This window comes from Sorex araneus, chromosome 5 (genome assembly GCF_027595985.1).
Source record: "Sorex araneus isolate mSorAra2 chromosome 5, mSorAra2.pri, whole genome shotgun sequence".
Lineage (NCBI taxonomy): Eukaryota > Metazoa > Chordata > Mammalia > Eulipotyphla > Soricidae > Sorex > Sorex araneus.
In genome coordinates, this window is record NC_073306.1 from 150,738,906 (window position 1) to 150,750,404 (window position 11,499).

The window sequence follows — 11,499 nt, forward strand, 5'->3', positions numbered from 1 at the left end:
GTTTTCTGTTATTTGTCTGTTGGTGCAATTATACTTAATTGTAGCTATTGCCAAAGACTGGTATTGCCAAACCTTGTTTGTGGATGGGATTCTGCCCTCGTTTTCCATAGTTTAGAAGACACTGTTGTAGACACATCCAGCTGGCAGTGAGGAAGCTTTTAGATTCTGAGCCACACGTAAATTTTCATTTCCTTCATTGTGAATGGAGTCCTCCCTGTGTATTCGCTTTCTTTTAATAAGGTTTAAAATTGTATATTAATTTAGTGGCTTGCCTTAGCTAGAGCTTAACTTACCTGCCATTTTAATTTAATTTCTGTAAAACAAATATTTCTTTACATTTTCTCCTCTGATAATTACAAAATAAAAGCAGTATTAAGCCTTTAACTGTCACTGTCATCCCATTGCTCATCAATTTGCTGGAGTGGGCACCAGTAACGTCTCCATTGTGAGACTTGTTACTGTTTTTGTCATATTGAATTAAGCATTTAACATCAACTAAAAATTAGCAATATTAAAATATCAAATTAATATTATAAACCTAATATTACATAATATTTTAAATACTGTCTTTCAGTAAATTGACCTTAAACCCATTCAATACTTGCAAAATTCTTGTAGTTCAGATTTTTAGCTTAAAGATACCACTTAAAAAACATCTTTATTATTTGAAGAGTATATTTAAATTTTTTCTAGCACTTAAAGAATGGTCTAAGATGTGTTTCTTAATCTTGTATTTATCAGACCTTGGGAAGTTCCTATTTGTGTAGGTTGATTTGATGGCCTACTTATACCATCCCCTAATTTTATTGAAATGGAGTACTTGTCATTGCATTGCACCTGAGCAGCCGTCATTGTCAGTAAAGTTGTGTGGCCTTGTACCCTCCAGGGCCCTCGGACTCTGCCCTTGTGCCAGGCAGACCCACACGGCCCCAGTGATGGCCTCTCCCTCTGGAGCTACGTCAGTGTCCCAGGCGTCTTCGTCTAGAGATCTTGTCGGGGGGAAGGGAGGCCTTTACAGTGCATTTGCAATGCATTCTTGGTGTCATCTTTGTATAATGAGCTCTGTTCCACCTGCTGGATGCATGATTTGTAATTAAAAATTGACTGTTGGTTGTCAAACAGAAAGGAGAAAGGCCATTTTTCCCAAAAGAGGTGTAAGCAAGAGTTTATATCCAAAATTCAGACATAGCCCTGCTCCTTACACAGATTGACCCAATTTAAAATTTCTGCCCCATCATGAAATATTCCAACCTAAAGGAATTTTTTAGTATCATTTGGAAGTTATCAGATCTACTATGGCATATTCCTTCTACATCTAAAGGTTCCTGGGCCTTTCTGGTGTGCTATAATCCCAAAGTGAATATTCTCCTAATGTTCTCTTAACTTTCTCAACTGGTTTATTCTGCCACGTTCTTTAAACATGTCACTTTTAGAAAGAACATAGGAAACCTTAAGGCAGCCTGGGTTTGAAATTACTCAACCACCTCATGCTTATGTGACTGACTTTAGGGAAGTAAGTGACCTAATGCCTCTGCATGTTTTTCTTCCCTAAAATCAGAATGATGAAGCCAGAGAGAGAGAGGAGAGAGGAGAGGGAGAAAGAGAGAGAGGGAGGGGGAGGGAGACGGGGGTGAGAGAGAGAAAGGAAGAGACAAAGAGCAGCAGGGTTAAGGTGCATGCATTGCAGGTGGCCAGCCCTGGTCTGAACCTCCAGCACGGAGCGAGGAGCAAGCCCTCAGTGCCGCCAGTGTGGCCCAAATGCAAACAAAGACCACTTGTGAAAGTCACATGATGAAACCATTCCTAGACCAGAGCATGGTACCTTGCATGTGAACAACCCTCGTTAAATCCCTGGCTCCACATATGGTCCCCCAGGCCTGCCAGGAGTGGTCCCTGAGCAAGAGCCATCAGTAGGCCCTTTGCCTGGTATGGTTATAGCCCTAAAACAATAGTAGTAGTAATAATAATGTTTTCTGTAAAACCTCTGTATATTTTCTAAACAGTACTGAAATTTGGGCTTAAGTCACTTAACATGTTGCCTTATTTTTAATGTTTTTTTATAGGCTATGCATTCCTTCTCTTTCAAGAAGAAAGCTCAGTTCAGGCACTAATTGATGCTTGTATTGAAGAAGATGGAAAACTCTATCTGTGTGTTTCCAGCCCTACTATCAAGGACAAACCGGTAAGTACAATGTGTGAACCTTCAGCTACAAATACAGATTTTCCAAAAATTGTTACTGCGATTTAGTGAAAAAAAAAAAAATGAAAAGTACTGTATTATTTAGTTTCCAAAAAGTTATTTTGTAGTATGTATATAAGAAATAATTTGTTTACAAATCCAGCTGTCCGGATTTTTGCACAATAAATGAGTGTTGTTAACTGCTAGAAAATGGCATAAATTAAGGAGTGATTCTAGTGCTATGATACCATTTTCATTATAGGTTCAGATCCGCCCTTGGAATTTAAGTGATAGTGATTTTGTGATGGATGGTTCTCAACCTTTGGATCCTCGAAAAACTATTTTTGTTGGAGGTGTTCCTAGGCCTTTAAGAGCTGGTAAGTAGAATGCTAATAAATTTTCTTCAAAAAAATAATCAGGGGGCCAGGGAGATAGTTCAGCAGAGAGGGCACCTGACCGGCACATGGCCAGCTTGGGTTTGATCCCTGGCCCTCCATCCAGACCCTGAGCCCACCAGGAGTGATCCCTGAGTGCAGAGCCAGGAGTAAGCCCTGACCAGCACCAGGAAGTTGACCCAGAAACCAAAAAAGGAAAAGAAATCCAGGAATTGGGTAAACGTTTGCAAGTTACTGTGAACATAGCACTATTGGGCAGGGAAGAAAAAATTCTATCATGTAGTAATAATTGTTAACCACCAAATTCTGAGACAAATGCAGAGAAATGTTCTCCAAATTGACAAGGGAGTGGAAAATTGGACCCTCATCTGTGGTACTTAATAGCTAACTCCTCACAGACTCTATGAAAAGGACCCACTCAGATATTGCACTTCTTAACTATAAGTTTCATTTCCCATCTGTTACTAATGACTTGATTCTGAAGGTGGATTTGTCTCTCAGATGGCATGTTAGGTAAATGATAAGTTTATTCCTCAGGCAGCAGGAACCTAAGCCATTGGAGATGGCATAGTAGGAGCATGATTAGTGACGGGGTCTCTGGTGCCTTCTTCCGTCCGTGTGGGTATCCTAGTCTAGTTTGGGAGGCGCATGTGAAAGAGCTATTCTCACACATACGTGTATACAGAACATATGTGTGAGGGAGAAAAACACAGGGAAGAGAAGCGCGTAGAGGAAGGGGAACATAAGATTGAGGCTGAATTTTTTGGAGTTGGGAGTGGCCCGCAGCCTGCAGTGCTCAGGGCTGCTCCCAGCTAGGCGCTCGGGGGTCCCTTCTGGCTGTGTTCGGGGACCACAAGGCCTCCAGCCCCCTGAGCAGTCTCTCCCGTCCCAGTGTGACACTCTGGGCTCACTGGTGTCTGAGCTTCCAGGTGAAGGTTGGACCGTCGGGAGGAGGGTTGTGCGGATGTGTTGAGGCAGAGGGGAGCGGAATCTGAGAGGAAGCAGAAGTTCCTTAGGGGACTGCAGATGCCCCGGTGGGAAGAGTAGCAGCTTAGGAAGGACCTAAGGGAAGGAACGGGGACGTGTCACACACATCTGAGGAGCTGAGGTGGATTTATCCTTACAGCGTGGGGTAATGAATTATTGAGCAAATAGAGATGCAGGAAGATTTTCTGTTTTGAAAGATGAGCTGTTGGGGAGCGGCGGGTTGAGTACATTTAGGTAGATGAGGGTAAGAGCCTGTTGTTGTAGCCTAGGAGGCTTGGACGCGTGTTGGTAGTGCTGAAAGGGCGAGAAAGGGAACAGAGGACAGATGGTTATGAGGTGATTGGAAAGAGTGTTAGCCTTAAGCTGTTAGGTAGATAGGGGTACCTTTTTCTGACATCAGGAACTCTGGGGAAGAAGCAAATTAAAGGGAAGGCTGGTGTCGGGTTTTTTGAAAGCAAGTCTGTACTGTTCAGATAACAATTTTTAGTTACTGGTATCTGATATGTTTTTTAAACAATCATTCTTGCTGCTGTTTTTAAAAGTTATGCGGGGAGCGCATCATAAGCACAGGGATAAGGCTATTGCCATAATCCAGATGAAAAATAATGATGGCGGAGCTGGAGCAATAGCACAGCGGGTAGGGCATTTGCCTTGCACGCGGCCAACCCAGGTTCGATTCCCAGCATCCCATATGGTCCCCCAAGCACTGCCAGGAGTAATTCCTGAGTGCATGAGCCAGGAGTAACCCCTGTGCATCGCCAGGTGTGACCCAAAAAGCCAAATAATAATAATAGCATAAAATAGAATGTGAATAATAGAAAATCCAGATCAGATCTAATCAGATCTAGATATTCCCTAAAATTCAGCCTCATGGGATTGCATGTGCAGAGGAAAGAGACTAGACACCTGCACCCTTCCCACGTGCCTCGGTCAGCAAAGCCGCGCGGAGTAGAGTGTAGGGGTGCAGACTGCAGACTCGAAGAGGTTAGAGGGCACGTTCTCAGCGGCTCCATATTGAACCCACTGGTTCTTGCAGTCTGTTAAGTATCAGTGTGTGTCGTCTGGTTGCCTACAGGAGCCTGGAGTGCAGGGGAGAGGCCCGGTGTGGAAAGAAGGATTTAGCAGTTAAAAGCACAAATAGTGCTTCAGGCCCCATCACGGGATAAAGGGAGCAAAGCCAGAAATGTATAGAGATGTCAAGGGACTAAAACTTAGGGTACTGTGACGTTGACAAGCCCAAACGGGAAGAGGGATGCACTTCATCAAAGGAAGACTGACAAGGACGTAGCAGTGGGTAGGAAGAGAAGGAGCAAAATCATTGTACCTTGGAAGCCAGTGGGGAAAATATTTTAAGAAGGAAGAGATGAACTATGTTCAATGCAGCTTTTAAAAGGAAATGAACAGTTATACTTGGCAGTGCGAAAAGTGACCTTGACAGGAATTAGTCGTCATTATGGGTTGAAAGTTTCTTATAAAATGTTAAACATTAAGAATGGCCAGAGGGGCTGGAGCAATAGCACAGCGGGTAGGGCGTTTGTCTTGCACACAGCTGACCCAGGTTCGATTCCCAGCATCCCACATGGTCCCCTGAACTCCACCAGGAATAATTCCTGAGTTCAGAGCCAGGAGTAACCTGTGTGCATCACCAGGTGTGACCCAAAAAGCCAAAAAAAAAAAAAAAGAAGAAGAAGAAGAATGGCCAGAGAGGAGTTGGGGAATATAGAAAAAATTTTACCATTAGACATTTGGCTGTAAAGAGAAAAATGAAGTGGTCAGCAAGAGAGGAAAACTGGGTGAAAAAATTTCCTTTTCAAGAAGGAACAAATTGCTCTCTAATGGGGAATGATCCAGTGTAGAGGGAAAGCAATGGTATAGTAAGGGAGAGAGTTGCCAAGGGGTTTTTTCCTGAGGTGAGAACAGATGGAATCTGGTATACAAAAGGAAGTCGAATTTAGAAAAGAGCATAGATCTATTCACTTGTGCTTTTAAAACATGTTTGAAACTTGCTGGTTCCTGTTCTCGCCTCTAACGGGACTTCTCTTGCTTTTGAAGTGGAACTTGCTATGATCATGGACCGGCTGTATGGTGGCGTTTGTTACGCGGGGATTGATACAGACCCTGAGCTCAAATACCCAAAAGGTGCTGGTCGCGTCGCTTTCTCCAATCAACAGAGCTATATTGCTGCCATTAGTGCTCGGTTTGTTCAGCTTCAGCATGGTGATATTGATAAACGCGTAAGTTGCATGTCGGGACGTCTCTTAGGCTCCGTTACGTGCTGATTCCCATGGCGTTGTGGAGTCAGTACTAGAACACAAACGCTGACGTATAAGTGTCAGTTGGGGGCGGGGGGGGGGGGGCTAGGGGCTGTGCCACGCCCTGCATGCTGGGCTCACTCCTGGTTCTGTGCTAAGGGATCAGGTGACCATATGGAGTGCCTGGGACTAAACCCAGGTTTGCCGCATGCAAGACAAGCAACTACCCCGCTGTCCTGCATATCTGTCCAAGGCGTGGCTGGTTTTTTTTAATGGACCATTAAGGTCTTCTAGGTCTTCTAACCTTGAAGGCAAAGCTTGTTTTAAGAATCTCTTTGATATAGGCAGACTTCCTGGAATCCCTTCCGCACCATTTTCTGTGTAATTCTGGGCAAATGAACCTCGTTCAGCCTCTTTCTCCTCACTTACAAAATTGGCAACAGTAATAGTGTCTTTCTCCCAGGGTTGAGGATTGAATGAACTCACATCTGTAGGAATAGGGAGACTCCTGGTTTGCACCGAGTGAGTGGTCTTTAAATGGCTTTCATTTATCTTAAAATCTGAAAGAAAGATGTTGTATATAATTTGCCAAATGTAAATATATACATTTGTGTATGCAAATATACACAAATAAATACATGAAATAATTGTTTTAATCATATAACATTTACTCTTTACTCATATCGTCTGTCATCTCATTAAGAACTTTCGGGAGGGCTGGAAAGTGCAGGTCTGAAGCATCCGCATCTGTGCGACCACCCCGGTTCCATCCTTTGCACCTCTGAGCGCCTCTGGGTGCAGCCTGGAAGCCCCCTGGGCACCTGTGAGGTGACGGGGCAATCCCCCTCACTGCAGGGGCCAAACTGACACCACTCCCTGAGCCAGGGAGTAAAAATGAAAGAACCTTTGGGAAGGCCTTCCAATAACTGAAAATTCCCCGATCTACTCAGTAACTGATGTCATCTCAAATAGGGAAGGAGTGCCTAAAACTCAGTGCAGATGAAATAGAATGTGAGGTAAAAAAAAATAATTTATTTAATATCCAAATTACAAGACAATTTGAGTGAGTTCCAGTTTTTCTAGCAACATTTCATTTTTCTTGAAACTTCCTTCCTGAGATGGTTTTACACTGAGAGCCCACGGACAGGGGAGGTCGGGGAGCCATTCAACCCCAGCCGCTTGACCGGACCACCGTGAACTTCAGCTTAATTGCCCGTCTGTCCCGTTTGGAAGTCAAGTTTCGCCTGGTCTCTGGTCTTCTTCCTCAGCTGCACACTGACCTTAGCCGGGAGCTTGGAATAACCCTGACGGCCAGGCCCGGCCTGAGCGTCCTTCGTGGGGCCTGGACGCAGCCTAGCAGCAGGCGCCCACACAGCAGCCCGGCTCCTAGGTCACTGGACTCTGGGAGAGGGGACACTGCGTCCTTTATCATCCTAGGTACTCAGGACACAGCCACAGGGAGGCGCGACTTCTCCCTCTGTCTCCAAAATCACACTGGCAAATGTTGATCCTTAAAGACCAGCTCGGGCGCGAGAGGGAGGGAGTTACGGATCAGGCCTTCCTGGGGCTGGAGCGATAGCACAGTGGGTAGGGCACTTGCCTTGCACGTGGCCAACCCAAGTTTGATTCTCAGCATCCCACATGGTCCCCCGAGCACCTCCAGGAGTAATTCCTGAGTGCATGAGCCAGGAGTTAACCCTGTGTATTGCCGGGAGTGACCCAAAAAGCAAAGAAAAAAAAAAAAAGAATCAGGCCTTCCCAAAAAGGCATCGCAGCCCCCAAAATACAGGGATGCTATTTCTCTTCAGCTTTCTTTGACAGAACTTGAGCTTTAGGACAAGGGAAAGTACCCCAGGGCCAGAGCCCAGGAGCGGCTCAGCCCCCAGCACCCCGGGCATAGTCCTCGGGACCAAGTCCTGTCACCGCAGGAGCCCCTGATGGCCACAGAGCCCAAGCAGGGCTGCAGCCACGGGCACTAACAGCCCAACTCGCGGACCTCTCACTCAGTAATGCAGTTCACTGAGTCATGACAACAGATTAAATTTAAACATAGCACCTGCAGACATGCCGTGTCAGGGGACTCTTGCTGCTTACTGTATTCTGAGTTCTGTATACACTGTCCTTTGGCATGGGTAATGAAGAGTCACTTCAAGTTGTGAATCCAGGTGAAGAAAAAGGGAAGCTGTCCTGTCCGGAAGGCACTGCCTGACAGCTGTGAGGTCACGCCTTCTCGGCCCAGCGCACGTGCCTGCCCCGGCGTCCAGATTATTAATTAGATGCTGACTGCACTCTTTGGATCTTAAATTTGTCATCTAATTTTCCGTCTTCAAAGTCTGAGTTTAAGTACATTAGCTTCAGAAGCTTGAACTTTATCATCAAAATCATTACATTTATAAAGTTTTATTCAGCGGTTTTACTAAAATTGTGTATTTCCTGAGCAGCTTGGCATTTTGTGAGGTGCAGTGGAACCCTAAATAGAGTAGAAGCATCTACCATAACTTAACATCTACAATAGAGGCAAGAAATAACCTTGAGAAAGAAATCCAGGAATCTCATCACTGTATTGCTGTCACTATCGTCCCGTTGGTCCTCGATTTGCTCGAGCAGGCAACAGTAATGTCTCCATTCATCCCAGCCCTGAGATTTTAGCAGCCTCTCCTTACTCGTCTTTCCCAATGATTGGAGGCTCTTTCAGGGCCAGGGGAACAAGACCTGTTATTGTTACTGTATTTGGCATATCGAATATGCCACAGGGAGCTTGCCAGGCTCTTCCGACCTAGGCAAATAATAACAACATGAATATTTAATCATCTGTTTATCCTTTCTGTTTTACTCCAGCCTGCTGGGGGCAGGAGGAGTGTTCTCAGAGCAGCACTGCCCCTCTGCCCACCCGGCCATTCTCACGTTCCCTTGGCTGTAGCAATGCTCCTCGTAAACTTTGATAAACAAAAGCATAACAGCTTGGCAATCAAGGTAGAACCCATAAGGTAAAAAGAAAATTAAGATAAAGCATTAAAAACTTTAGAAGCTGTGTCCAGTATTATTTTCAAAAGAGCATTGGAAAACGTTTACTAATTCTTAACAGACAGAAAACGCAAAAGTTATTCTTTTGAAAATCTAACAAGAAAACATGCAAAATATATCAGAAAAGCAAGATGTTCCAATATACATAAAATGCAAATCATACTACCCTAATCAATGAAATCAGATATAAACATGATTTCAGTATCTTTCTATCAAAGGTATGTTTTACAGTTCTCTTCTCCAAAAACTTTTAGTTTACTGTAGTTTGTTGTTACAAAAACATTACAGGAAATATCTTTTATATATTCATTTTCTGTTTTCTCTACACGTGCAACTATTTCATTGGAATACTACCAGAATAAAAATTGTGTTTTCATTATTTTCACTTTGACCAAATTCTCCTTTTTCTCAGACTCAGCACTCGATTTTCTCTCCTCTTAGGAAAGACTAAGGTCTTTGACTGCTGGGCGCTATTCAGACAAAGATTTAGTTCATAGTTTTTAAAGGCAAGAAGTCAGCTAACGGAACCTGGAGCCGAGGCTAATTTCAGGAGGCTTACCAGTGCCAAGCACCGCCTCTTCAGCACTTCCTTGCATGTCTAATCCTCCCCATTATAGGAGACAGGGTCTGTTCTTTTCATTCTTAGATGTTGGAAACTGAGGTGACGGTTCCAGGAGGTGACCAGAAGGCTAGAGTGTTTTGCATCCAGGACCCCCAGGCCTGGTCGCTGGCACTGATTGCTCTCCCTTGGCAGGAGCAGCCCCTTAGCACAGAGCCAAGCTATCAGGTGTGTTTCTCTGCAAATGGGGGGTGGGGGAGAAACAGCTTAGCACACAGCTGACTTGAGCCTAAGGCTTTCTACTGAGTCAGGCCTGCGCAGTGAACTTTGACTCCTGTTTTAGAAACGTCCAGCAGACCAGACCCTTAATGACATTCCCTGCAGTTCTGCATTGCCCATCCCAATGTAAGGCAGAGCCGGGCTCTCCTCTGCAGTTGGGAGGCCCTGCTGTGGTCAGTGGTCACGAGGGTGATGCCCGCTCAGGTTGGGATTGGAGTGCAGGAAAGTGTCTTCCATGCCAACTGGATCTCCCTCGACTTGTTTGTTCATAGTGCCAGCTTTGGAAATGCACAGGGGTATTGTAGGATTGGGGTGAGGTGGCTTTTCTTTTTCTATTCTGTTTTGTTGACCAGCCCCAGGGCTTCATACTTGCGAGGCAGGTGCGATACCACTGAGCTTCAGTCCCCGCCAACACACAGATGTTGGAAAGATGTTGCTTAAGGAAAGGCGAGGGTCGGTTGCTTTAAAAATGCAATTTTTCAAAAAAAAAAAAAATGCAATTTTTCTTTTTTTATTTCTGTAGTTTTGAAGAGTTTTCTGTCTTTTGAAGATATGATAAAGATTACAGTTCTTTAACATGAACTATTTGTTTTTTTAAAAAATTACCAAAGTAAATACCCATTTAATCACACAGTTAATTATGAGCATAAAACATCACATGAAAAGATGCAGGAACCCACCCAGCGGTGGGGAACCTTTTGTTTGCCACGGGCATATTTGGACCTTTCATCTCGGCGTTCGTGGGCCGTCCTTGGAGGCTGAAGGGCTGGGAGCACCAGGAAGCCTGCGTGTGCGGCCCGCCGAGCTCCAGGGCCAGCCCACAGGTGTGCCCCGGGGCAGATGCTTCCCATCCTGGTCCTCTCTCTGAGGCCATTCCCATGGGAAGCTGCCTACTTTCTCCTTTCCTCTCCGCGCTGCCCTCTTCTCCGAAGCACCGCACATTTTAAATCGTTGCCAAAGTTCTTCCAACAGAGATTCACTGAGACCTTTTTCTCTCCCTCTTCTTTTAGGTGGAGGTAAAGCCATATGTGCTAGATGACCAGATGTGTGATGAGTGCCAGGGCGCACGTTGTGGTGGGAAATTTGCTCCCTTTTTCTGTGCCAATGTCACTTGCCTGCAGTATTACTGTGAGTTTTGTTGGGCAAATATCCACTCTCGTGCCGGACGTGAGTTCCATAAGCCATTGGTAAAGGAAGGTGCTGATCGCCCACGTCAGATCCACTTCCGCTGGAACTAAAGCTAGCAGAACCGGCCTGTGTAACAAGGAAAGGAAGGGTGCATGTGGCGTATGTCTGAAGATACCGACACGCAGAAGAAATAAGTGCATTCTTCTGCTCTCACCCCAGCTACCAATACATGCATCTTTATCAGCAGCCAAAACACTACAAGCCTCTTGTTTTTCACCAAAACCCTACATCTCAGGCTTACTAATTTTTGTGATATTTTCATGTTAAAATAAAATGTTTTTTTGTATTTTCTCCAAGTTATTTTTATATGTAAAGTTAAAATTAGATATGAGAATGTTTTGCGTAGGGGCAAACAGTCTGCTGCTATATAGTGGGTGAAGCGTGCACTTATTTCTAAACGTGGGTTTTTAACTACAAGATCTGCCCCAGTAATTTACCAAAGGTAGCAAAATACTAGTGAAGATGGAATATGTCTGCTACAAATGCTTATTTTTATTGTTGCTATTTTCAGTGTATACATAAAACTAAAAATTAGGGTTGATTTTTTTGCTCTCCATTTTGACTTGCAAGAAATAATACCTCAAGATAATCTGATTTATTAGCTATTTTTAAACATTTTTAATCACAAGCTGTATT

General features: G+C 44.4%; 1 protein-coding gene across 5 annotated transcripts in view; it reads left to right on the forward strand.

Moving 5' to 3' along the window:
- CPEB2 (cytoplasmic polyadenylation element binding protein 2) overlaps positions 1 to 11,499 on the forward strand; it is a 64,072-nt gene that overhangs the window by 49,397 nt on the left and 3,176 nt on the right. For all 5 annotated transcript variants that reach the window (XM_004619124.3, XM_004619122.3, XM_004619120.3 and 2 more), the window contains 4 exons: positions 2,064 to 2,182; positions 2,442 to 2,556; positions 5,614 to 5,795; positions 10,686 to 11,499. The exon at positions 10,686 to 11,499 is cut by the window's right edge and continues 3,176 nt beyond it. In XM_004619124.3, the coding sequence (XP_004619181.2) occupies positions 2,064 to 2,182; positions 2,442 to 2,556; positions 5,614 to 5,795; positions 10,686 to 10,913 (644 nt within the window). In that variant the 3' untranslated portion in view covers positions 10,914 to 11,499. The remainder of the gene's footprint in view (positions 1 to 2,063; positions 2,183 to 2,441; positions 2,557 to 5,613; positions 5,796 to 10,685) is intronic.